The sequence below is a fragment of the Mauremys reevesii genome, linkage group 8 (assembly GCF_016161935.1).
Source record: "Mauremys reevesii isolate NIE-2019 linkage group 8, ASM1616193v1, whole genome shotgun sequence".
Classification (NCBI taxonomy): domain Eukaryota; kingdom Metazoa; phylum Chordata; order Testudines; family Geoemydidae; genus Mauremys; species Mauremys reevesii.
The window spans coordinates 55,794,217-55,821,625 of NC_052630.1; the positions used below are offsets into that span (position 1 = coordinate 55,794,217).

The 27,409-nt window shown below is 39.3% G+C and overlaps 1 protein-coding gene across 1 annotated transcript in view; it reads left to right on the forward strand.

The window, feature by feature from the left end:
* C8H1orf21 (chromosome 8 C1orf21 homolog) overlaps positions 1-25,358 on the forward strand; it is a 207,516-nt gene extending 182,158 nt beyond the window's left edge. The window contains exons 4-6 of the mRNA XM_039484658.1: positions 6,977-7,053; positions 11,976-12,036; positions 24,599-25,358. Of these exons, the coding sequence (XP_039340592.1) occupies positions 6,977-7,053; positions 11,976-12,036; positions 24,599-24,637 (177 nt within the window). The 3' untranslated portion in view covers positions 24,638-25,358. The remainder of the gene's footprint in view (positions 1-6,976; positions 7,054-11,975; positions 12,037-24,598) is intronic.
* Positions 25,359-27,409: the final 2,051 nt, after the last annotated feature.

Below are 27,409 nucleotides of genomic sequence, written 5' to 3' on the forward strand. Positions count from 1 at the left end.
TTCAGGTGGAATCTAATAATAGGGTTGCCAGGTGTCCGGTTTTTTACCAGAATGCCTGGTTGAAAAGGGACCCTGGCAGCTCTGGTCAGCAGTGCTGACCAGGCCACTAAAAGTCTAGTCAGTGGCACAGCGGGGCTAAGGAAGACTCTGCCTGTCCTGCTCTGCGCGGCTCCCAGAAGCGGCCAGCATGTCCGGCTCGTAGGCATAGGGGCGGCCAGGGAGGCTCCACATGCTGCCCCCGCCCTGAGCGCCAGCTCCGCAGCTCCCTTTGGCCAGGAGCTGCGGGGGGCAGCACCTGTAGGGGCAGGCAGTGCCAGAGCCCCCTGGCCCCTCTGCCCAGGAGCCAGATGTGCCGGCCACTTCCGGGAACCACCTGAGGTAAGTGCTTCCCAGACAGAGCCCACACCCTGAACTCCCTCCTGCATGCCAATCCCCTACCCCAGTTTGGAACCCTCTCCCGCACCCTAACTCCCTCCCAGAGCCTGCACCCCTCATCCACTCCAGTATCCCAACCCTCAGTGCTGAACCTCCTCTGGTACCCCAAACCCCTCATCCCCAGGCCCGCACCAGAACCCTCACCCCCGCCCACACCCCAACCCCCTGCCACAGCCCAGAGTCCCCTCCCACACCCTGAACCCCTAATTTCTGGTCCCATCCCAGAGCCCGCACCCTTAGTCGGAGCTCTTGCCCCCTCCTGCACCCCAACCTCCTGCCCCAACCCGGTGAAAGTGAGTGAGGGTGAGGGAGAGCGAGTGACAGAAGGAGGGGGGAATGGAGTGAGCAAAGAGTGGGGCCTTGGAGAAGAGGCGGGGCCTCAGGGAAGGGGCGGGCCAAGGGTGTTCGGTTTTGTGCAATTAGAAAGTTAGCAATCCTATCTAAGCCAGCAATTCTCTCTTGAATACATCGTGATGTAACTAGGTGAAACAGTACATCTCTAATGTAATATCAACTGCAGTTGGCTTTGACTTACTAGAGGAGGTAAAAGAATTCTGGTCTGACGTTACTGAAGTTTTTAAGTCTGAGGACTTGTCTACACTTACACTGCTGTAGCGGCACAGTTGCAGTGATTAGTGAAGACACTACATATGCTGATGGGAGAGCTTCTCTGGTCGGTGTAGATACTCCACTCCCTGAAAGGTAGTAGCTATGTTGACGGGAGAATCCCTCCCATCGATATAGTGCTGTCTACACAATGGTAGTATGGGGTTAGGTAGGTATAACTATGTCACTCAAGGATGTGGATTTTCCATACCCCTGAGTGATATAGTTATACCAACACAAGTTTGTAGTGTAGACCTGGGCTAACTTTTAATGGTATTTCAGGTCAGTTTATTTAGGTTTTCTTTTAAGGCTGTGTCTACACTAGCACTTTTGTCAGTATAACTTATGTCTCTCAGAGTTGTGAAACAAACACCCTTTGGAGCAACATAAATTACACTGACAGAAGCATCGGTGTGGACAATGCTATGCTGTTTACTGCCGCTCGTTGGAGGTAGGTTTAATTCTGTCGACAGTAGAGCCCTCTCCCATTGGCATAGTGGCTACACGAGCGATCTTACAGCGGCACAGCTGCATCGGTACAGCTGTGCCCTGTAAGCTCTCTGTGTAGACATGGCCTAGCAGTCATTTATTTTAAATACTATCATGCATATAAAAGTGTAAATATTTGACCTTCAGTAATAATTACTGTTGTTGTGCTGTTAAAAAGCTGCTGCATTTCAGTAGTGAATGAAGTGATCCCAGCATATAGTTTGTTTGAGAAGTGTTTTGGGATCCTACAAAATGATGAGTGGTATATAAATATCAATCATTTAAAAACATTTTAAAATATTTAAATAGTTGTGAAAGACTTAATTGATATTAAGCTGTAAGGCATTCTGAAGCTACCTTTCAGATTTATGTTGAAACAAATGTATTTTGGCTCATGTGCTAATGAGGCACAGTCATCTTAAAAAATCAAACTTCTTTCTGAGAATATGTTACCTGCTGTTGTTACAAATAACATCCAAGGCCTAAGATCATTATAACTAAAAGCTAAAAGTGGAAAAAATCCTCTTTTTTTCTCAGTCTGTTCGCTTAGTGTATTTTGACGACACTTTGAAGAATTAGCAAAACAGATTTTATACAGTTGTTCTCCAACAGGGAAAAAAAATCTCAAAGAATAGGAAAATGTGACTCTAGGTCCACAAAAATTTGCATTTGTTAGTATCTGAAACTGATTTTAAACTAGTTTTTTAACAAGCTAACTACACGTCTTGTGGACCATGTCCATTTAAAAAAATCATATACATACAATAATATGTAACTTACCTCAGAGCTATTATCTGCAATCTGGTAACTAAATATTTTAGTACATTCTCTGCTTTGGAAACCATGTCCTTTTAAAAATCAATCCACCTTATCAACAATTTTAAGTTCTTTTAAAGATGGAATTTGTATCTAGTTACAGGATTGATGTCGTGCATGTGCTTAAGGTTTTGCAAGATAAAGATCTGCAGACGTGCATGTTGAGCACCTTTACTCTCAGGAACAGTCCCATGTTAGTCAATGGGACAACTCACATTAGTAAGCACTATGCCGCTCAGCGGTAAGTGTTAGCAGGATGGGTCCTTAGTTAATGTTTCTGAGTTTGAAGTTCAACTTTCTATTTATTTTTCTTATACATTTCCTTAAAAACATTATGAACCAAAGGAACTTTTACAAACCTTGGTATGGAGGGCAATAAGAATCTGCTTCTAATCTGAGTCTTTCTATGCCAAGGTTCTGCGGAGAGAATATTTAAAATTAAGTTAATAAACCTCTTGGAAATTGGTTTGAATGGAAACACTGACAGACATTTAATTAATGTGGCACTAGTGGTTGCTGCAGTGCTAATAGCATCTGGCAGTACAGTCATTGCCATCTGTTAATACCCAGAAATTCTGGTATAGCATGTCCTTTTTGGTGGAGCTATCAATAATTAAGAAATCTATCAAATGAAATCATCTTAATTTGATGACTGCTTCACCTTGATTGTGATAAGGTGCAACATAATGGGGAGATACATCTTTGAAGTACAACACAAAATATCCATGGTTGTTATAAGACCTGACCTCCTTTTTGTTGTTGAATATTCAGTACAAATATTCAGGCATCAAACTCTGCTTTTAAAAATATATATGTTGTAAGGGGCAGTGTGGAAATAGCTACAATGTTGTGAATTTGCCACATCCTTACAGAGGGGGTGAAAGGAACCAAGGTCTCTTTTAAAGTTTAGTTTAAATTTGTAAAAAGTGTGTTCATTTCTATTGCATTCAAATATGTCATATTCAGTTCTTGTTAGTGGAAGAATATTTTAAACTTATGAATTATATAGCTGCATCAGCAGGACATGGAGCACAACATCATGGCTTTAAATTGTTCACTCACACATACACACATCCTACATACCATTTAAAGAAAAATAACTTTTCTGTTTGTACTGGTTTTCCAAAACACGTTTATGAAAGAATCTTTTGTAGACAATCACTAGAGAGCAAGGCATCACTAAAACAGGTTGCTTTTTTAATCTAAAGAAAAATGAAAAAGAGTGAAGCGTACATCTATATATTTTTTTAAGCATTTTATGGCGTGGGACAGCTATACAGGTTCTGTTGTGTTCTCTATATATTTTTATGCCATGCTCATCACTATGGTGTTTGAGTGCCTTCCAATAAATAGTGCGTTGTGATTACACATCTGTCGTGTTGTTTGTACTCATCCTTTCTCCCAAGGGAGGAGCATGTGGAATGGAACATCTTAGATTCTTATTATCTGATAAATATGCCTGTTAGTGTTTATATTACAGAAGCCAGAGTCAAAGAAATGCACCTCGCAAAGAGCAGAAAGTGGTGAGGTTTGTGATAGTCCCTAGTTCCTAGAAAAGTTCATTCCACCATAGGGCCATATTGGTGGTAGTGGTGTGGTCATATGAGGTGAAGGATAGGCAAAGCTGTGTATCCTCTGCATATTGCTGGTACTTGAGTCCATGTCCTCTGACCATTTCACCTAATGCTTGCATGTAGATATGAATAGGACTGGAGAGAGCATTGACCCTTGCAGAACCCCACAAGTGAGGGCTCTAATGGAATGATGTACAATTTCCCATCACTACTCTTTGAGTCTCTCTCTAGGAAGGACTCAAACCACCTCTCACAGGTAAGGTTGCAGTATCTCATGATCAATAGTGTTGAACATTGCAGAGTGGTTCAGGAGGATTAGAATGGTTCTCTGCCTATTGGCAGGAGGAGATCATCCATCAGTGCCACTGAATCAGATTCAGTTCTGTGTCCTGGCCTAATCCAGATTGTGCTGGTTCTAGAATGTTGGCTTTAGTTAGCAGAGCTTGTAGTTGGCCTTTTGCTAGTTTCTGTGGGAGATTTCACAGGAATGACAGGCTTGACATGCTTACATGCTGTTGAGTACTGTTATTACATTCCTTTCTTCTATTGTTGCTGTTTTTCATTTTGTGGTAATGCCCAAAGGCTCCGATGAGGATGGACCCATTGTGCTAGGCCCTGTACAAACATGTAAAAATACACAGTGCCTACCCTAAAGAGTTTATAATTTGGGATTCCAGTTCTTCAAAGCTGTAGGGCTTGCCTGTATGCAGAGTTGCACTGGTTTAATTTAAGGTTTGATTTTTAAGCTGATTCAGTTAAACAATTGCAAGAGGCTGTGTGGAAACCCCTATTTTGGTTTAATCCAGACTCATTTTGATTTAGTTTATTTTGATTAGGCCTGTCCACACAGGAAAATTGTACCGATTTAACTTAAATCAGTTTTTAAACCAGTATAGCTGAACCAATGGAAAGCCATTCTTATTTCAGTTTAAAAGTAGCTTATTTCAGTTTAATTTGTTGTGTGTGAACAGGTTTAAGTTAAACTGAAAAAAGCAACACTTAAATAATAACAAGTTTGTTCCAAATTATTTGTAAGTTTTTGTTGGTATTATTTGATCTAAGAATTCAGACAATTAATTATTACTGAATTAATTTGTCTTCCAAATTTTGGGAAATATTTGATTTATTTTGTTTATACTTTGGAGAAGTATTTCTGGAAATCTATTTTTATCAGAGCAAATATTTGTCCTATGTTACAAAATATTGCAGGTAAATAATAGCTATAAACATAGTGATGAGCCAGCTTAAGACAGAACCTTACAAGAATGATTTGGGCACAGTTTTTATTTGTCTTGGATTTTTTTTTATTCCTTTTATTCTGCCCATTACTTCAGCTGAACAACAGATGGAGAATGGAGGGGAGAAGAAACATACTCTGATTAGATAAAATAATTTAAATGTATTAATTATTGATGCCCATTTCGTAGGGTAATAGAAATTGTCACAAAAACACAGGACTGGGAGTCAAGATGGGAATCTGTTCCCAGCTCTGCCATGAATTTTTCCAGAGTGACCTTGGTAATCTTTCTGCACCTGTTCTGTCATCTGTAGTACGAGTATAAAACTATGACCTGGGCAGTGGGGGCTACGTTAATTAATTTTTTCTATGCTTCTTTGAGATCTATGAACAGAAGTCTCTATATAAAGGCAGATTATTTTTTCTTTGGTCTTTTAATTGCTCTTGATTGACAAAAGTTTCTCCTCAGAAACCAACCAAGGCCTTGTCAATAGTGAGGATTGTCCTGATTCCAGCCACCCATGTAGCTAAACTACTTTCCTTGTCTAGTGCAAACCCCAAAAGTTGTGATTTACACTGATGTAGTTTAGCTCTGCTTGAAACCAGAGTAAGGTGTAAATCACAGCTCTCTTTTCTTTTACTTTGCACTGGCAATAGGAATTGGCAGAGACATGGTGTGTATCTTTGGGAGGAGTGCAAGAAGTGGTATGAAATGAGGTGTGGCATATGAGTGTTGAGAAAGTGGGGATCACAGAATTCAACTTCTATTTTCATTACAGGCATGCACCAATAGCCACTGAACTTGCATACTTTTCGCTGTATTCTAAATCCAGATATGTGATACACATCACGGTATGTCTCCAATATCCATTATCACATGCTGGCTAGCACAACAGCAGATATTTTGGGATACAACAGCAAGACATGCCATGTATATGAGACTGGAAGTTGATCTTGTACCTCTGTTTCTGATATGTTACCAGCCTAGCATCTCTCTTTCCCTCTGATTAGCATTGAAATCTACTCCTCTTCTCTTTCACTTGACAATTTTATTGGCTTATCTTACATGCACATGTGCAAAAAAAAGTCATCGACAAAAACTGTTGAAGCAAGATTAAAAAATGCTATGAAAGCAAATGAATTCAGAAGGTGTGGGATGCACTCTTTATCCTGATGCTTCAGCATTGTACCATTGAATAATGGTGAGATAATCACTGGTAAGTGTGTGAGTGTGATCTTAGCACTTTCAACAAAGTGCTGAATTGACAGCCTGGGAGAGGGAAGTCTTTAACTCCAGCCCTGTTTTGAGAGAGCCAACTCTATAGGTAAGAGGTTAGTTCAGTCTCTGTGACCATTCAGTATTTTGCCTCACCACCTCATTAAAGGTGCCAATTAGTGGCACTTGTCATGTAACCTGTCTATGAGTACTAGAGTCAGATTTGCACAGGCCACTAGACAGTCATCTGATAATAACAACTTTGATCACTACCAGATTGTGTTGGATTTGAACCAGTGACCTGGAGACCCAAGGTTTTGTATCCTATTACAAATCCTCTGAGCCATGAGGTCCACATTTGTCATTTTTAACAAGAGTATCTGTAGGCTGCTAGCTGTACTATTACAGAACTGTTCTAGGTTTCCTTAAAGATTTTATTTGGTTTCCTCATGGTTAATGCTTTATGTTTATAAATACCTGAATTTTTACAAATCCATTTGCAGAGGCTGGTTTCTCTGTACTAGAGAGTAACATTCTGAGGACAAATATACAGAAAGTATGTTTAATAAATGCTGATTATTTATGTGTTTTTGTGTGTTTCAGGAAAAAAGTGCCAGTTCAAATGTAAGACTTAAATCTAACAAAGAGGTCCCAGGATTAGTACATCAACCCAGAGCAAAGTAAGTTACACTCCATAATTTTAATAGAAATGAATGCTTATTGAATTAAAACAATACCTGCAAAATACCCAAACTTTGCCCAAGTAAAGGCTGCATTGGGAGCTCCCTAACAACCGAAGGGTCACACCTAGCTTAAATAAAACAGAGAAGAATGCAGCCATCCTCACATTTTTGTTACAGATGGATGGCCTATTGAGAACTGCTCAGATCAAGCTGGGGCATTGCATGCCAGGATGTTTAGTCTCTGTGCGTGGTTGTATTCATGACGGAAGTACCCTTGAGACATGCGGTACAATTCCATAGGTAGTAGATGGGTCAGAGGCTGAACTTCAGCCATCCTTGCAATACCTTGTTCTTGGCTTGATTTTCAAAGATGCAAAACTTTTTTTTCTTGTTGAATAGATTTACCCTGCCACACCTTCCCAGGGTACCTCACAACATTATAGTTCTCATATGATACATTTGTTTATACACATAAATAAATACACCGTCACCCACATCCCAACCAGATGTTATTTACAAAGATTCTTTCCAATGTTTAGGCTTACTTTGGTAGATAAACAGCATAACAAATTTGGGAATTAGACTAAACTACTTCCATTTAAGATGATGATGGTGTTTGTTATGTGCTGATGGTGTGCTATGTGGCAGTCAGTTTATGCAACCCTTAAAGTTCTCTTGCTATTTCCTTTTGAAATCAGTCAGTATTAAACACAGCACTGCCATGCCATATTCATAGATTCTAGGACTGGAAGGGACCTCAAGAGGTCGAGTCCAGTCCCCTGTCCTTATGGCAGGACCAAATACTGTCTAGACCATCCCTGATAGACATTTATCTAACCTACTCTTAAATATCTCCAGAGATGGAGATTCCACAACCTCCCTAGGCAATCCATTCCAGTGTTTAACCACCCTGACAGTTAGGAACTTTTTCCTAATGTCCAACCTAAACCGCCCTTGCTGCAGTTTAAGCCCATTCCTTCTTGTTCTATCCTTAGAGGCTAAGATGAACAAGTTTTCTCCCTCCACCCTTATGACACCATATTTACCTCTTGTGACAGTACTAGTGCCAGTATTAATTACTTGTTTCATATCTCAATCACCAGTACATTTTAATCACCAACTGAATTGAAAATAAGAGATTTCATGGTAGCATAGATTTGGTACTTAATAGTGAAATGATAAAGCAGCATTGTTGCATTCTAGGCAATAAAGGAGACACTGTTCTTTACTAGAGATAAGAGCCCTGAAGGCACAGTATAAACTTAAACTTGCTGCATTCAAAGTACATTGTGCAAATTGTCACATCATATATCTTTCAAGAGAGTCCTTTTTTTTTTTTTAAGTCTAGAAAACAGATATAAATGGAAAGAAATTCATTTGGGTGAGAGGGACAATTTGTACCCTTCAACAAGGCAGTAAGTACTGCAGTATTTTACTTCACTCAAAGCATGTTCATGGATGTAAAGACATGCTTTGGTACAGAAGCACAATGTAGCTCTTCCTCTGTAGCTGCCACTGCTAGCTGGGTGACTATCAGATTGGGTTAAGGGGAAAAAATTACTTTAGTCAGCCATCTGTTCAGCTGCATCTGAGGAAGGAAGAGATTAACGATTTATTTTCTATGTAATTTGGTTGATCCTTTTTTGTTTTCAAGCAGGAGTTTAAAAAGTTCCTACAGAAATGCACCTAGATAAGATGATAGACAAGTTCTGTTGTCTTTCTACAAAAATAAATATACTGTTATCTCTTATAATATAAGTTTGTTCTGTAAAACCTGCACTATTTATCCAACATGACCTGATCCTGCCAACACTTACCCACTGACTGGCTTTACTTACAGAAGTATTTCCACTGAATTCATGTATACATTTACACAAACATCTTTGCAGGTCTGGGTACCAACTTACCAGCTAATCACTTGTTAAATATCTTTGTTTTTGTTTTTGTTTTTTTTAATTTAGAGATTTAGAAGCAGAAATAAAACCTTAAAATACCTAATTTTGGATTACAATTGGGTGTTGGTGTATTGGATGGAGAGGGCTGTTACACTTGAATATTCAAAAATAGTTAAATATTTTTTGTAAAATGTTGTTTGTTTAAAAAAAAAAGCCAAACTTGGACCAAATGTTATAAATTGAAGCATAAATTGAGGATTTTTTAAAATTATTTGTTGAATTAAGTGTACAAGTACAATCATGGAGATTCCTGCTACATCTAGCAGAATTTGGATTTTACAAATCAAAGCCAAATCTTGCAAAGACTTACTCACATAATTATCTTCTACATATGTGATTAATCCCATTAAGTAATTGGAACTACTCGCGTGCATAAACTTCAGGATGGGGACTTTAGGAAGTATAATGAAAGAAATAATCTATTTTGTACCATTGTATCTAGCCATGGAATCCAGATTTTTGTAAAACATTATTTCTTCCTGTATCAACTCATTCTTAACTGGTGGCACACTATGAAACTTATAAAATGCATACACATCAAGATATTTTATGTGTTAGACAGCAAGAGAAATCTGAAACTATCACAAGAAAAAAGATTATTCAGACATTTCTGTTTGTCAAAAGCATTTTCTTGAAGAGGAATACCCCAGAGTACCATCTTATATCCTTGGGTAGTTTTCATTCTCTTCCAGTAGTTCATTCACTCTTTATTTTATATATTCCCAGTATTATTGTAATTTTACACAATTCCAGAGAGTATCTATTAAGTCAGCATTTTCTGTATTGCATCTCCAACATGATGGCAATTTTACTGCCAAGTTATGCACTTCTGAAGATAACGGTTTATTACAGTGACAGTTTATACAGACTTTTAATGATAGAAGTATTCTAATAAACTATTTTGAATGATCTTTTTACCCACATAGCAGTAGATAATTTTTTTCCTGTAATTAAATAGTCTTCCTGAAAATTATATCTTTGGTAGGCCCTGAAAGTCTCTTATTATTGTGTTGGAAGCTGGCACTTTGAGAGCTGTGGAGGCAGACATGAATTTCAAATGCTCTTTCCTCCTAAGAAAATGTAGTATGATAACTAGGCTGTCGTGGGTGTTTGCTCATTCTGGTTGTCACTGTCATACTTTGCATGTCAATTGGGTTATCTGCTGGAGCTAAATTGCTACGTTATCTTATAAATGATGTATCAGAGTTATGTTTCTGTCCACACCAACACAGGGTGTGTACTGTAACTCAAATGGAGAAATTAGTTTGTGACCTATATATGCCCTTACTGAAAACTGGTTGGCAATGTAGTAAGCCTAATAGTGTTAGAAAGCAGATTTGAAGTAATGACATGAACAAACTGTTTTCTTTGGTTCTAAAACTTCAATCTTATTCACTTTTTTTAATCCACTCTTTAAAATTCTTTCTTGCTTAATAAATTGACCTAGATTGTAATTTAACTTCCAGCTTCCCTCTAAGAACTTCTCTTTCAAACCTATTTTTCATTCAAGGTCACAACATGAGCAGAGCGCTGTGTATGCTCATCCTCATAGCAGATACAGCATACGTGCGTGGCTTTGTTAGACCATGTCATTGGGCATTTGAGTGGGTTATTAACTTGTTACAGCTCAAAGGATCATACTGAAAAAGTCAAACCTCGGGACAATCTGGGAGTTGAATTTAACAAGCTGGATCAACTTTTCATATTAGTTAAATAGTGGCATTATCAAACTGCAATTTCTCTTTAACTGTCTGACAGCATTGTTAAGATCTGCACCCCTCTTCCATTTCTCACTCTTCCTTTATGCTTTGTTCAGTGCTTGGCATTCCTGCCCTATCCTAATGTGCCAGACACCCCACCAGACCCTCTTTTCATTCAAATTCCACCTGAAAACTCACTTTCCTGTGAGCTCCGCAAATAGGCTTACCCACATCACTAAAAATGCTCTCATCACCCAATACTTTATTGTTGTTTTTTTAAAAAGACCCCTCTAAGCACCATCCTCTGAATGTCCCTGTCCTTTTTTTGTGTGTGACCTTTCTGTATTTTCAGATTGTAAGCTCCCTTTCGGGCAAGGCCTGTCTGTTGTCTTTTGAGTCTTGTTCCATACAAGCATGCTGTCAGCGCTTTACAGATAACTAATAATAGTATTTTCCAGTGCTGCACACTAATGCAAAACACAGTTTCACTAAAACATGAGCCTCCTGGTGCCGCGGAGCTAATGGAAGTAAATGATCTGAGTGTCTGAGAGCAGTGAAACTCTTGTCTGGGGATAAAAAAAGAGAGTTGTGCAACAGATTCCCAACTATTTAACATGGAGCTTGACTGTGGTAAGACTGTGCTCTACAAAAGGACCTTTCAGGGTAAGGTTATAAAATGGGCTTTAGTTTCACATTGTAGGCCTCTGATTGGTGTGATGGTGCACTCTACAATCTTAGAAATCTTCAGTTTCAACACAGAGGGATCTGTCAGTACTTGGCTAGCTCAGCCTCCGCCTCTGGAGTATGTAGCTGAATATTAAGTTCCTGCAGTCTGTCTGAGAAAAAGAAAAGATGCTGAAGGAGTTCAGTCTCCTCTTGATATGCACACAATTCCTAATAGCATTAATGGGAGTAACATGCATACATTCAGCCAAATCTTCCAGTCCTAATATAGACAAAACTTCCTATCAGTTAATGGGAGTTCAGCCTGTCTAAAGAACTCTCACTGACTCAGTACCTTGCACTACTGGGCCCTTAGACCGCTTCTGACAGAATCCTGTACAGCTTCGGAGTGGGGAGCTTTCCAGTGTTACATATGACATTTGATGATGATGTCATTGTTGGCATGAGCACAAAGTACATCTCTTTCCAAGTGGTAATCCAGAGTCTGAGATTGGCTCTCTAAATAATTTTGGAATACTGTGTTAATTTGAAAATAGATAAATCTCTGCCTACATAGACACTCTTCCCTCATGTCTTTCAGCATGCACATCTCTGAAAGCCAACAGGAATTCTTCAGAATGCTAGATGAGAAAATTGAAAAGGTAAGAATCAAATAAATAAATGTTTTTGTGTGATAACTACAGAGAGTACAGTAGATGACTGACATACAGGTATCCTAGCCACATGAAAGGAGGAATTCAGCTACAGTATATTTAATATTCTATGCTTTACCAGTCCTAGAAGATACATCAGTTTCGACTTGAAGCAGCCACTTGTTGGCATAAACCATTATGGGAGTTAGTTGTCTCAATGACGCTTTTGTGTGCAGGAGAGATGAGAAAAGGGTAGGGCAAGAGGTTACAGAGTGAGAACAGTTTGGGAAGGAAACCTAATTTTGGGAAAGTATCCAAACCTGTCATGAATGGCAAAGAAAAAAGTTAGCCCAAGCATTAAAGGAGAGCGTGGATCAATTAATAAACAGAATAGCAAAGCAGGTTTTTATACCTCCTATGATTTTATACTCTCTAGTATTGAAGTTTTGTTTCATCTTTTTTTGGGGGGAGGGGTGTTGAAATTTAATCCTACTGTCAGAATTATCAACTGTCATTTACAGATTTTTCTTGAAATAATGCTGATGGTCTCATTTTATTTATTGACAAGCCTTTTCAAATTAACCAGCCTTGCAAAAAGCCATGAATACAGACTGCAGTTATAAGCATCTCTGCAACAGACCTTCACTGAATAGAGATGATAACACTAGAGATTTTTCAGAACAGTGTGGGAGATTTAGGCACGTTGATCCTCCTAGCCTGTTTTGCAAATCTCAAAGAATATTTTTATAGCAACTTTCATTTTAGACTCTCAGAGCACTTTACACACCTTTATTAACAAAATCTCACCGCTGTAATGTATTATTACCAGTGGGAAACCGAGGCATTAGAAGCTAAATGACTTATGCAGGACACCTAGCAAGTCAGTGACGAGTTCAGAAGCCAGGACCCAGAAGTCCTCTTTCCCTTTCCCCTTCCCCTACTATAATCACTACCTGATACTCTCTCATGAATGTGCATTTTAGGCTTAATTTGGGATGAGGTGCATCATATAATATAATCTTTCTATTTTCAGAAGCCAGCTGAAACAGAATTAAGTATACTTAAAAATTGTGGTGATGAGTTAGAGAATGGGAGGGTATTGAATACAGCTTACAGACACCAGTTTTTGCTCTGCAACTTTTCATATATAGAAAACATTCTGAGTTTTTACAAGAACTGGCAGATTGGTTGATTGTGAGCTTCTGCCATTTCTGCCAGTGATCACAGTACTTTTGAAAACTGGCAACATGCCTCACTAAGCAAATCACATATTTGTCTCAGGCAACTAAAGTGTTTTTTATTCCCTGAAAAATCACATTTTATTTTGGTGAAAGGGAAAATCTAGAGGAGCTGCAAGTATTTCACTCTGTGACACCAACAAATAGACATTACTATGAATTAAAGGGCCTTTTTTAAATACTTAGAGCTGAATTGTTAATTTGGAAGGGGAAAAAATGTTTGGCCTTGATAGAAGCAACATAAGGTATTTCAGCTGAGTAGAATTCACTCTATGCTCCCTTTATGCCAAATGATTCCACAGTGACAATTCTTCATCTTTTTAATTTAGTTGGAGGATTATTTCCTTAAATGCAATAGTCCAGCCTGAAGTCTCTCTCTTTATTCTTCTGGTTTGGGAGGATGACAGGTAAAGTGTTACACCAGAAAAGGTGCAATGTTTGTGACTGGACTGTTTGGCAGAAGAGTTCTCTGAACAAAGAAGTGTTTATAGGTTCATTATAAGAGCTTTCCCATCTCAGTACTCTACTGTTTCCTGAATATTTAATCAAACAAGGAGCGTGGTTTTATTTTAATCTGTGACATACCCCATCAAGGATTAAAAAATAAACTGTCCATCCACATTGCAGCTGCTTCTAGCCCTGATAAGTATGTTGACCTAATAAATATTTAACACTTATTGCTTGTAGTTTATCATCCTTCATAATATTAAAATGTCAGTTAAACAGTAGATACTGTAGTAAAGGACATTTTAAAAGGTGTATCTTCCCTAAAGAGTGAACTCATTCCAATGAGTTTGTCTGTGGTGTGGGTTCATGTTGTCCTTCATTTTCTGGATTTGTTTCAGGAGAACAATAGACACAATTCACCAGACAAAGAACTAAGAAGGGGGTTGACTCCTTGTTCTCACTGATGGGCAGAATCACTTTCTCATACTTTCTCCAGTGCTCCTGATAGTAATTTATTATCCCAAGGGCCAGGAAATCATTTATAGGCACAAAAGTTACAATTGGTAAAACTGAATAAAGAAGATTCTCTCTTGCTTTTCAAACCAGTGACAACTCAAGAAGACTGGCAGGGATTACTGTACAGCAGAATCCTATATTTGTGGTATTTGAGGGGTTCATTTGTTTGAGGAAATGCTCTCTCAATTTTTACTCTTCTTTAAAAGTGTTTTTTTTTTTAGTAAATATTTGTCAGAAATGTAGTTTTCGGAGTATCTGCCAACATCACAAAATGGATGGGAAAATAAGATATTATTTGATTTTTTTATATAATGCTTTCAGTCCATTTTAAAGGAAAATACAGGACAATAATAAAACATGCAATTAAAAGGAACTGAAAAAAGTTATAAATCTGATTTCAAAAATACTGAGTGAATTACTTGACTTTGTTTGAAGTGGAGCCTGCCCTGCCCCCCAGTGCACGTTGGGCCGGAGCCACTCTAGGTAAATGCTGTGGGGAGTGGAGGGGGCCGCGAGGAGCTTGCGGGCTGCAGAAAATAACCCCGTGGGCAGCCTGCTCCGTGCAAAAGGGAGGGTTAAGGCACAGGGCAACCACGCTGACTCTTTCTCAGTAGTTGTCTCACACACACACACACGCACATGCACACGCACACGCCATAAAGCGCACAGTTCCCTTCGTTTGGCCAGCCAGCCAAATCTCTTCCCCCTCCCCCCGCTTAAAGGTGCAGGGCGGTCAGTCTGGTCACAAAATGCTGTGAACGTGCCGTCTCCACTACAAAACAGAACTGTGTTGAAATCGAGTCATGATGTAACTGCATCCACAGACACACTTGTATTTGTAGTGGAGATAGGGATGGAGACTGGCATTATCTAAAGCTGGTATATCGAAGCTATAAAGTGAATAATTTTAAATAAGATAATACCTCTGAATTTAAATTTAAACCCCTCAGGCTGTTAATCAGCTAGTGCAGTTGAGTAAATAACCCAGACATTATAATGTGAACACTATGAAGAATGGAGAAAGTTAAATGTATTTTAAACTGATTGGGAAAGAAAAAAAGAAAAACGATGACAACTGAATGGGTAGGAAGACTGGTTAAAATAGTAATGCTGCAATCCAAACATGAAATTATAAGAACAAGAACTGATGTTTTAGCAGCTGAAAATATTAAGTAGTTATCAATCCTTGAGATCAAATAAACGACAGTGATATAACTTAGAGAACTAGTATAAGATGGAGTGAGGGAAGTCAGTGTCAAAAAACCAATACCCAAGATCTGGGGGAACACTAGGCCAGTAGAGCTATACTTGGTACTGGGACAGTAGAGCTGAATTAACTTCCATAAAATGTGATCCAAGGGTAGAACACAGAATGTCATTCCCAACTGAGAAAGTTTCTGTCAGAACTTACTGTAAAAAAAACCAAAAACCATTGTGAGGCATCCAGATGGAGACATCTGTTATTTTTCTTTGAGTATCTGTCCTTGGTAGAAGACTGAAAAGGAATAATATAAATGGATATCAGCATAATTATGATGATGAAAACCATATGACTCAGAACACCCGAGGAGTAAGTAAATATAAAATGAAGAAAGCTAAGGACCCAGTACTGAATTCTGAATTATACCAATACATTTAGAGCATAACATGAAAAGCCTGAGCCATTTGTTGTGGCTGCATCCTGGGTCTCACTAGGTTCAGTGGAAGTTTTTCCAGTAACTTCAGTGGCATCAGAATTTGGTTCTTGATTCAGAAAAAAATGAAAGGCATACAATGGGAATCAAATAAGCATTAAGCCATGTGGAAACTTCAGGATGATCAGCACTGAAGTAGTGTTGAATGGTCCATAGTATTAGAAACAGTTTAACTGCCAAAAGATCACTAAGCAATTCTAGTGGTGCTTTTTTAGTAGAGCAGCAGCTTATACCCAGAATGAAAAAGGTCCCTCAGCTCATGCAGTAGAAGTTAATTTTAAATATTTAGTAAATAGAGTTCTGGGGATTCCATGACAATGGTTTCCCCTGCTGTTAGCATAGAAATCTAGAGAAAGCAATAGTGCCATGGGATGTGCTTAGCCCTGTGGTACTGCTGGTTGGACCACCGTAGAGCAGGTACACAAGATAGTGGCTTCAGTTCCTGCTTGATGCAAATATTAGATATATAAAGTAGCTAGTGAGGAAGAACAGTAAGAGGAATAGGGAGTCTGAGGGTGTCTCCCTCCCTGCAGCAAAGCAAGGCCTGAGAGGAGGTTGGGTCAGAAATACTCCTACTGGCTGCTAGTAGCTACAGTCCCAGTCTCATGAAATTTTCATGCTGGCATGGAACTACTGTGAACATAGTCACAGGCTTTAAAATATGACACACGCATACAAGGAGTTCAAAAATAAAGGGAAGAAATGAGAGAGAATGAGAGGCAGATAGTTAACAGTAGCTTAATCCAGTGACAGCACTTGTTAAAAGTGCTCACCAAAGCATGCCTGAAATCACATAAAAACTTCCCAGTGGAGAGTGAAGAATTTATAATAGCATCAATTAAGCCTGAGGAAAGAGCCCCTGGAGTAAATTAAAGAGAATTGGGTCAGAGGGACAAGTAATTAGCTTGACCTTAGAAATCAAGGCACAAATATTATCTTCAGAAACTCTAGATAGGGAAAGCAACAAAAGAGAAGAGAATAAAACGAAGAAGAGTAATTCTCAGAGTCATCATAGATAGATGATGGTCTCTGAAGCTGATTAATTTTGCCAGAGAGAGAATGCAACAGAATCAACCAGAGCAATTTGTAACATATGCCTGAAGAGGAGTGGGGAGAGGGGGAATTTAAATAATTGTCACAGAAATGGGCATTGACTGTAACATAGTGTTATTGTTGAGGATGTTAAATGGCCATTTTTTAAATGGCACCCACTGTAAAACCTCCAAGGAAAATAGAGATGTATTCTTGGAGGAGGTAGAGACTCCCTGTACAGACACACAATTTTGGTGCAGAATACAAAGATTGGCATCTTCAAGTGTTGCTCAGAATAATGAAGCAGGTACCTCAGCTCATGCTGTTCTGAGATGAATCAGAGATGTAATAATGCACGTGATGGAGCAATGCAAGGAGCAAAATTATATCTGAATTAACAAAATTGCTATGAAGCACAACATGATAATCAAGATCACTCAGAGCTGGTGATGAAGAAGAAAAGAATTTTCATGTCCTGCTTAAAAAAATATTCCAATCTGTGCTTCCCCCATAATCCAGCAAATAACTGAACAGGAAAGAGAAACCCAAAATTTACTTGGGCCCTGTTCCTACAAAGGTTTTATGGCACGTGTTTACCTTTACTGAGTAATCCCTTTAGCTCCAATAGGACTAGTCAGAGTACAAAGTTAACCATGTGATGCAAGTCTTTGCAGGCTCTGGGCTTTATTTTGCAATTTGGGGGGGGGGGATTATGGATGTGCATATGCTTCGAGTACAATGGGGCCCTGATCCTTATCTGGGGTTCATAGGTGCTACCACAGTGCAATTATTATGTAATGATGATCATGATTTTAAAAAGGGATCTGAAGTGGGGAAGTGGAATATATGCAAAATTGCCCTAATTAAAGTGTTTGGTGGAAAAAGAATAATCCTGACAAATGGCCACCAAGCATTACTATTTTAACCAGATTCTGAAAAATGATTGTTTTACCTTAGCATCACAAGTATGAAGCATAATATTAAAAGGAGAAATGAAATTATCTTCATTATAGTCAATATTTTATTTATAAATTATTGTCTCTGTCTCAATCTGTAGGCACATTTAACATACTCTTAGAGCAAAAACATCAAAGCTATGAGATATAATTACATACCTAACAATTAATGTCTGGTCTGTGCTGGGGATTTTTTTCATCAATTGTAGTTTCATCAATATAAAACCCTAGTGCAGACTAGGGCAAATCACTTCTTATACCAGTGTGAAATACCTACACTACATATTTATGTCAGTGTAGCTACTCTCGTTCAGAAAACGTAAGAGTGTAAACAATTTCTAGAGCTGACTTTTTCACGGAAGACCTAACCTTCTAGAGAGAAGCAGTAGAGGATTTTGAAGTTCCACAATATTTTTAAAGCTTTTGTTCCCTCATTTTGGTATATAACTGATTAAATGATGATGCATTTTCTGTTGCCACTTGACTTTGGCAAACCCTGACTCCAAAAGGAGTTAACATCCTGTTCCTGAATCTCTTAATATCTTCTGAGCACACACATTTATTTATACATGTGACTCTTTTGTTCTCTTTCCACTTAAACAAGTATTTTATAAGTGACTTTGTTGCTCTTAAGAAATGCCAGATTGACAGCCCTAGACATTGAAGACCTCTCTCCACAAAACACATTTACAAGGCAGACTTCTGCACAGTGCTACAGCAATGTGCTTCACCCTGATCTAGAGGGATCACCTCTGGGATTCGAGAGAAGCTAGGTCTCTCTAAGAATTCAATCTGTCTTTTCTGCTGAAAACTGCTCACAACGGAACTGTTCACAATAGTGTTCTTTTATGTTTATACCTGTGCATTGAGAATTGGATTTAAGATCATCAACTTCCATTGGCATAGGCCACCAAATAGTCATCCTATGGTAATGACTCAGTAGATCTCATTAGTAAAACTGTGGGCGTGAGACCCAATCAGCAACACAAAGCAGACTCTTGTACAGTGTGTAAAGCGTGCCGTTAGAAATAAGTAATTTGCTAACTGAAACATATGCGAATGCAGGAGTTTTAGACTAAAACTCATTAGTAAAGTGGACTGTTCTTAATGCAGCCTTTGATTTACCTTACAGAATAAGAAATTAAAAATTAACTCAGTGTACAGTTATTTTGTGCCTCCTCTTAGCAATTTCTTCCCACCCCTTCTGTGAACACTGTAAACAAAAACAGATTGATGAAAAGAGTTCCCACCGTAAGAACTACTTTAATGTTTCCCAGCTTTGGGATCTATTCTGAAAGAGGCCACTGTGTAGCGTCAGCCCTTTTAGCGATAGCAGAAGAAAGGACTGTTTGGTGCAATTCATTTTACCCCATCAGGCCAGCAATCCTCTTCCTCCTTCCCCTTTATTTGCTTTGGGTTCCAGCTAAAGGATTCTGGTGCCAAACTTTGGAGCGATAGTGGAAGCAGTGTCTCCTTAGATACCTTTTTTTTTTTTCTTTTTTCTGCGTAGAATTCTGTCAGCTGCACAAAAAGCCGTTTAACTGGGAAGGCTTCAGTGTTCCTGCCATGAGAGTTTATTTATCCGTCTGTCATCTAGAAAAACAGAATGAATTTTTTTGTGTATAAAGGATATCATAAAACATACAGAACACTTGCCGTTTCTAGATGCAACAAAAATGGGGGAAGGGGAACCCACCTACTAACTTTTTATTATCCCCAGTGTGTGAGCTGTTGAAGAGAGCTGCATACCATCTTTTTCCCCCCTTACACTCACAGACTTGTATTAAAGTATTTTTGTGGTACAGATAATCCTACAAAAATAAGAACTGAGAGGCCAAAAAAGTGGTGTGTGCTGGAAATTACCTGGACTGTTTTTTCCCTCCTTTTATATTTTTACTTGATCTTGGTAACTGATTAGTTATATTGATAACTTGATTAGTGGGAGCATTTTAAAACTTGTGCTTATTATATTGAACTGGCTATCATATTTATAAGAATGTTACCCCTTTTGACCCAAGCAGTTAGCCAATGTTCAGGGTCTTGTGGGTTGTTCCCTTTAGAAAGACAGTTTGATACCATCCTGTTTATTTACAAATAATGTACACAAAGTTCTGTTTCCCTGAGTACAGTAGGAACCGAGATATTGTGTCAGGAAACTATTCCAAGCCTTTTTCTAGCCAACACTCTGACCAGAAAACTCTGTGTCTCAGTCTATTTCTACACAGAAAATGAAGGTGTGATTGTAGAGTGGGTAGGCAGTGCAGGCTAGTTACCTGAGTACGAGCTTGCTGGAGACCCTGGGTATATAGTCAGGCAGCAAGCCCACCTGTGCTATAATCACACCATCCTTTGCTGTGTAGAAATATCCTTAGTTTTCTCCCAGGGTCACACTGCAGGTGCTTCTCTGGCTGCTCTTGGCTTTCTGTTATCGTCTCTGGCTGCTTCGGTGATCTTTCTGTCAGCTTCTCTCACAATCTCACACACTTTCATCAAACAGTACCTAGCTCTCTGCATTTGCATTCAGACACTAGTGAAATCCCACTGTCTGTATAGCTCAACTCCTGACCAGCCTCACATGTGGCCTGGCACTTTGGGTGGTGGCTCTTAGTGTTTCATCTATCTTACTCCAAAGGCAGCATATCTGCTTCTTGCATTCGTCCTGAATGAAGGGTGGCTGTCACACACACCAGCCTCAAGGGGGAGTCACCTCCCGCCCGGTATGTCTGTAGTTTTTCATTTTAAATGTAACAAGTAACTATCTGACTGTGGACTTGATCTTTCCAAAGCACTGAGCACAGTGGGTCCTTTCTAGGCCCATTAGGACTGCTTACACACTCACAAATGTACTTAAGCACATGCTAAATTTTAACATGAGTAATACCATTGACTTAAGTGGGACCACTCACTTGCTTAAAGTTAAGCATGTGCATGTTTTGCTGCATCAGCGACAGAGTGCTCAGTGCCTTGCAGGGCTGAGCCCTGTGTGGTTTGTACAAGCAAAGAGTCACATATGAATTGCCTTAGGTCATGTCTACCCTTGGAGTGGTCACTATAATGGTATAGCTATACCGGTATAGTATATCAGCAAAGCACTGCTCATGTGGATATATCTTATGCTGGCAAAACCATGCTTTTGCTGGTGTGGCTTATTCCAGCCCCCTAAAGTAAAACAAGTTACCAATAAAAATGCAATATCTACACCAAGGGTAGGCAACCTATGGCACGCGTGCCGAGCTGATTTTCAGTGACAGTCACACTGCTTGGGTCCTGGCCACCAGGCTGGGGTGCTCTGCATTTTAATTTAATTTTAAATGAAGCTTCTTAAACATTTTAAAAACCTTATTTACTTTACATACAACAATAGTTTAGTTATATATTATAGACATAAAAAGAGACCTTCTAAAAACATTAAAATGTATCACTGGCACACGAAACCTTAAATTAGAGTGACTAAATGAAGACTCGGCACAGCACTGCTGAAAGGTTGCCGACCCCTGATTTACACTGATGCCACCCCAGCCTCATCAGTCAAGGATTGCAACTCTTCACACCCCAACCAACAGTATTCTGTAACAGAGACCTGGCCTTAGTCGTAGGCTGTTTCTTCATTAGGGAAAAAAGGTGTGGTGTTAACTCAAGTGCGTGAATATTGGCACAGACCAGGCAGTTTTCAGTCTAGTATTGGGTTAAAAACCTAGTCTTTGACTGTTCCTTCTAACTTGTGTGAAAACTACAAACTGGTTTGTCTTTAGTGGAAACCTTTATTACAAAGAATTCAGTTTTATCCCACCCTAAAGTTATGGGGATGGGGAGGGAGCCTATTACAAACTTAAGTAAATAAAACTGCTGGTTGTCTTCAAACTAGACTGCTCCCTCTTCTTCTTGAGAGCTGGTGGATCTGTTCAATGCCATTCCTCCTCACTGCTCCATTTGAAGTTAAAGTGAGAAATGAATCCATATTGCGACTTGAAGCTTTTTAGTGTGTAAGCACTGATGTGAGGATGCGGTACAGTGCTGAGATGGCTGTTTGTATTAATTCAAATAGGGCCCTGTTTTCACTTTGTAATTCAATTAGTATGTTTGGCTGAAGTCTCTTCTCCTGCTAGTTGCTTTAAGGGATCGTGTGTAAAAGATCTACATGTCATGCTTCAGGAAAATGTGGGCAGTATCCCGGGTATTTCACCCAGCGCTTTCACTCTTTCTCTTTCAAGTGCAGTTGCTGCCTACGCAAGCTAATTGGAATCAGAAAGCTGATAGAATGCTTAAAAAGTAGATCAGGCATCTGAGCCGACTGCCAAACCAGGCAATAATTACTTTAAAATGGTCATCACAAGGGAAGCAAACATGGAACTGCCCCACCTTTTAGGCACAGAAGTGAGCAATCCTTTATGCAGTGAAGCAGATAAACAAAATGTCTGATGACAGTACCCCAACTTCAATTTAAATTCAAGGCTGGGGCAATGAGGGTGTATGTCCATAATGCTGCTAAGATTTATTCTATGTATGTCTTCAAAAACATTTTCCTTCCATCTTTCTGCTTCACTTTCAAAAATACAGTGGGAAAAAAAGAAAAATGGAAGGAAGAAGAGGGGAGATGCTAGTTAACATTAAACAGCCTCTAACAGTAATAATGATGCTCAGGGCAGAGCATTTCCCATGGAATAAATGACCAGCTAGTGTTTCCACTTATCACCAGGAAATATCTTGGGCCTCGGTTATTGTTCTTTAAGGGTGATTTTCACAGCTATACAGTATGTTGGCCCATGTTGACAAGTACTTCATCAGTGCTTAATCAGATAGTTTTGTTAAGAGTTTAGGAATTGTCGGTCTCTGAAATAAAGGAAACCAGGTGGTTTTGGCCTTTCTGTAAAATGTTGCCCTGTCTGTCCCCTCCCCATCCTCCCCCCAAAAATCACATATATTAAAACCAAGTGATTTTTTTAGCTTTTCTGATGACCAGAAAGGTGGGACTAAATATATGGTTGTTGAGTGCTAATCTTTTTTTAATCTACTAACAAAACCCACAAATTTCCATCTTCAGCCAACAAAGCACTGCTGGCCCTAGGGTTTAGACTGGGGGAGGACTAGTGCAAGGAAACACCACCAAACCAAAGTGGACATGGTTATCCCATGGCAGCTCAATGGGTTTGAGCAACAAACCCAGAGCCACTTTATAGCTTCTATTCCTAGCCAATGTACAGTGCGTGTGTCATGTGCATCAAATAACTTTTAAGCAGCGGCAGAAAATGAAACAAGATGGCTTTGAACGTGTGTGTGTGCGTGCGCACACACACACACACCGGAATTATTGCCCAGATATGCCTTTATTCTTTGCCATTTTTAAACAATTTACTCTTAAAAATCTCTTCCTGAGCATAAAGACCTGGCAAGACTGGCCCAATTTCAGTTGTGGGGTTTGGGCACAACTCTATTCAAGCTTTGCAGGAGGATTGAATTGTCCCTCTGTGCTTTCAGAATACTATCAGGCTTGTATTCCAGCCGGGGCCCTCTCTACCCCAGACTTCTCCAGAGACATGAGCTTCCTCTGTTTTTCCTCCTGTTCCTTGCCCCTAGTAACTAGTTCTTTGACATGCTTCAGCCAATAATTTTTACCTGTGTGTTTGTGCTTGTGTTTGCTGAGTAGCCTGCACATAGGAACAGCAGGAAGTAGTGCAGATAGGCTTTTAATACTTGGACTAGGTTTCAAGGATTAATCTTGCCTGTGGACATTTGGGGTTTGCGTTTGTAGCATGGAGGACCAAGGTCCTAGCACGAGCTTTGGTATTCACTGTGCTTTGAACAGGAGGCCTGGTCTCTTCCTGTCCAGCCCCTTTGGAGAGGCTAGTGGAGCTGAGGGTACTGGCATTGCATAGACCTTGCATTCAGGGGAATACGTTGTGTCTAACGCCTTCATGGTGGCACCAGATTGAGTGAGGCTCTTTGCATCCTTGATGCACCCATGCAGGGCCTGGCACCGTCTGGCCCTTGATGTAGAGTAGTTTTGTGGCATTAGAAATGTTTTATAGCATGTATAAATCTTTCGGCATTTATATGGGCAAAATAGAATGGCAGTCTCTGCTATGCAGTGCAGTTTGGAAAGTGTCTGTGTTGCTCAGCAGGCTTTTAGTTACATTGAAGAGTTTAATAATACTGCTAAGTGGAATCTCCTCAAGTATTGGTGATGTAGAAAAGCTTGATGAGCAGGGGAACTGTACTACTGGAAGTTTCATATTTGAGATGAGACATAAAACATAACACACCTGGTCACTAAGGATTCCCTGAAACTTTTTCACAAGTATTAGCCTCGTTGTCCTGGTTTAATTTCAATATGGATGTATTTTGCTTATATAAGAATCCCTTGTTGCTTTTAATGGATAAAGTATTCCTTTTATTTTTCTGTTCCCAAAATGGTTGTCTTATTTTGCTAACACTATTATAATGGCTGCTGCCTTGCACTCCATAGGTTGCTGCATTCTAGTGGTGGATCTACATCTCTGCGTCTATTTAGATGCATCTACGTGTAAAGTATCTTTGTAAATCAATGTATAGAATCCACTGGGATATGTGGATGAAAGATGTGTGTATTATCCTGTAAACCTCAGTCATGCTACCCAATGTTTCCATTTACTTATTTACTTTTCATTCTCTCTCTCTTGAATTGTTCATTTGTGTGTGTTTCTTTTTAAAGGGTCGTGATTATTGTTCAGAAGAGGAGGATATCACATAGTGCCAATTCTGCCAATCAAAACAGGAATACTACTGTGTAAATAGATTACAACCCGGTCAAAATCTTTTGGAAGTCTTCTAGAGTGAGCAGCACTACATAGCAAAAGAAGATCATTTCCACATTGTATGCTCCATTCAGTTACAGCGTTTCTTAAAAAAAAACAGACAAGGAATATTGCTAAGAACTCATATGGAACTGTGTTTGTTGCTGCTAGTTAAAACTTGTTGCAACTTTTCACTTTTCTGTGTCCAGGTATGCAGGAAATCTTTACATTTAATCTGAAAGACACTGTTGATTTTACTAAGGTTGCTGGCCTATTTTCTATCGGATGAGGTAGTGTTATACAAAACTTCCATAACTGAACAGTCAAGCTTCTAAGAAATCCTCGAGCTGTTTGTCAGTCCACAGATGGGCTGGAGTGCTTAGTATTACTGGTGATTTCAGCCTTTGGAGATGGGATGTGTTTGCCATAACAGGCCTTGTTTCTCTACTGGGAAGAAGTTGAGAAATTATTGTCCGTTAAAAGCATGTTATCACACAAATACTGGAAGTGATGCAGGAGCAGAAATTTGTATTTTAAAGGGAAAAATTTTCATTTAATAGGTATCTTAATCAAGGACTAAGCTTACCGTATTGGCTTTTCTGAACGCGAATGGAAGTGTGATCACAATCATTTGAATCCCTTTTTTCTAAGAAAATAAACATTTACTGTTTTTATGTATTCTTGTCTTTTACCATTCATACAGTTCCACCCTTTATGAGTCTGGGGGACTTGGGAAGGCAAAGGCAGCCCTCTACAGCTACAACTCCAAGATGCTAACACTTTAAAGCACCTGTGCCAATTTGGAATGTCTGTTGTGTGTTCTGTAGAGTTTTATTTTTCCGTATTATGCAAAGGAGGATATTATCTTCTTACGGGGCAGATGTAATATTTTTAACAAATATTGTCATGAGTAAAAATAATCCTAAAGGGGTGGCGGGAGGGGGGAAGAGACACCTTTTGTATTTATTCTTTTTAAGTAGTTAGGTAACTGTGCCTGTCTTTATCTTTATATGATAGTGTGTAACCCCAAAAGATGACCACACGAAGAAGAGATTCTGTTTTTGTCAATGTGATACCAGGACACAGAGGTTTCTGTATTAAGTTTGTTTCAGTGCTGTTTTGTTGGATTATATATGTGGAACATACTGGGGATTTTGAAATACATTCAAGACAAGATTTTCCAATGACTCCTGATTTTAGGTGCTTCCATTTTTTGGTGCCTAATTTGAGGCATCTTAAAGGGCCATTATTTTCAACTAGTCACATTTGAAAATCTTGTCTAAAGTAATGAATCCCTGAGTATTGGGAGTTGTGGAGGGCCAATGATTAAAGAGGTCTCCAGCAACAGAATGCAGTGATGCTAAGGGTAGAGTTAACAATCAGTATGAAAAGGCTTTGTACTGTTTTGAAGTTGTCATAGTGGAGCAATTGATGCTATACTGTTGCTTGAATGGTGTACAACACGACCCTCAAACTTTTCCCTTCTCTCTCTCTCTCCCCCTCCCCCCACTTCCTCATTTTTCCCGCCAGACTTTTTCCTTTTTCTGACCAGAGGGCAGAGATAGAAAGCAATGAGGTAGAATCACATATTCCACCACATGCGCACTCTTGAATAGTCAACATAGTATATTAATACTTGTTACATTTCATCTTCACACAGGACTGGTTCTATAGCAAGAGTAATATGTCAGGAGGCTTTAGCAAGACTGCTATATCAAAAGAGTCCTAAATCCTGCCATCTGATGAAGGCATCTCAACCTGCCATCAACAGTACTGAGAGTTAAGTGCTCAGTACATCACAGATTAGGGCACGAAGTTACCAATAAGCAGCTAATATTTTTCAGGGTAAGATTCCAGGAACAACTGTCCTAACAGACAGGGATTCTACCAGATTGCGTGGATTTTTATCCTGTTTGTGGCTGAAAATTGCAGGAGAATTCCAGTTTCCCAGATCTTCATTCAGTTTTATCAACTGATTTTAACAATTCAGTCTTTATTTTGTGGTATAGCATATCCCAAGCTGACCAGAAGCTACATTTTCTCATCTGTGGTCCAGGTGTCACATCATTTTTATCAGGATTGTCCTGGTTTCTCCTGGAGTTGAAGCACGATAGAAACGGTTTTGTGTTCTCCTACACTGTGACTGTGCCTCTGTAGTACTGAACTTGTTTCATGAGTGGTGTCATCTCTCAGTAAGGTAGCCATCACCAGAAGGAGCATCAGGAACACTCGTTTAAGGAATTAAAATAACTTGGGGCCTGGTTTTGCAAGCCCTACTCATGGGAGCAATCCTTACAAAATTAAACCTCACTGGCTTCAAGAGAATTATGAAGGGTTGCAGGATTGAGCCCTTTCTTTTCAAATATAGTTAATAGTTTCCATGTGATAAATGTTTCTTGCCATGCAAGTTCTGTGTTGAAAAACACATGTACAGCCATCCTTAAATACATCAGCCTCCGTCAGTATGGAGTTACTTTCAGCGTGCTAATACTAAATGTAAATAAAAATGTATAGTTGTTTATAATGCTAAAAACAAAGTTGGTTGCTGTTGTATACTGTTGTAAGTCTTATGAAGGAAGAAAAAAACATACCTGACCCTTCTCATGTGTCTAATGTGACTGTACTGTTAAGCAGCTAGTGTTTTAAGCCTTTGTGTAAATTATAACCTGACTTGCGTATTGCTGCCTTCAAGTGACAAAAGCAGCAAATGCTTGGGTGGGCGGTTGTAT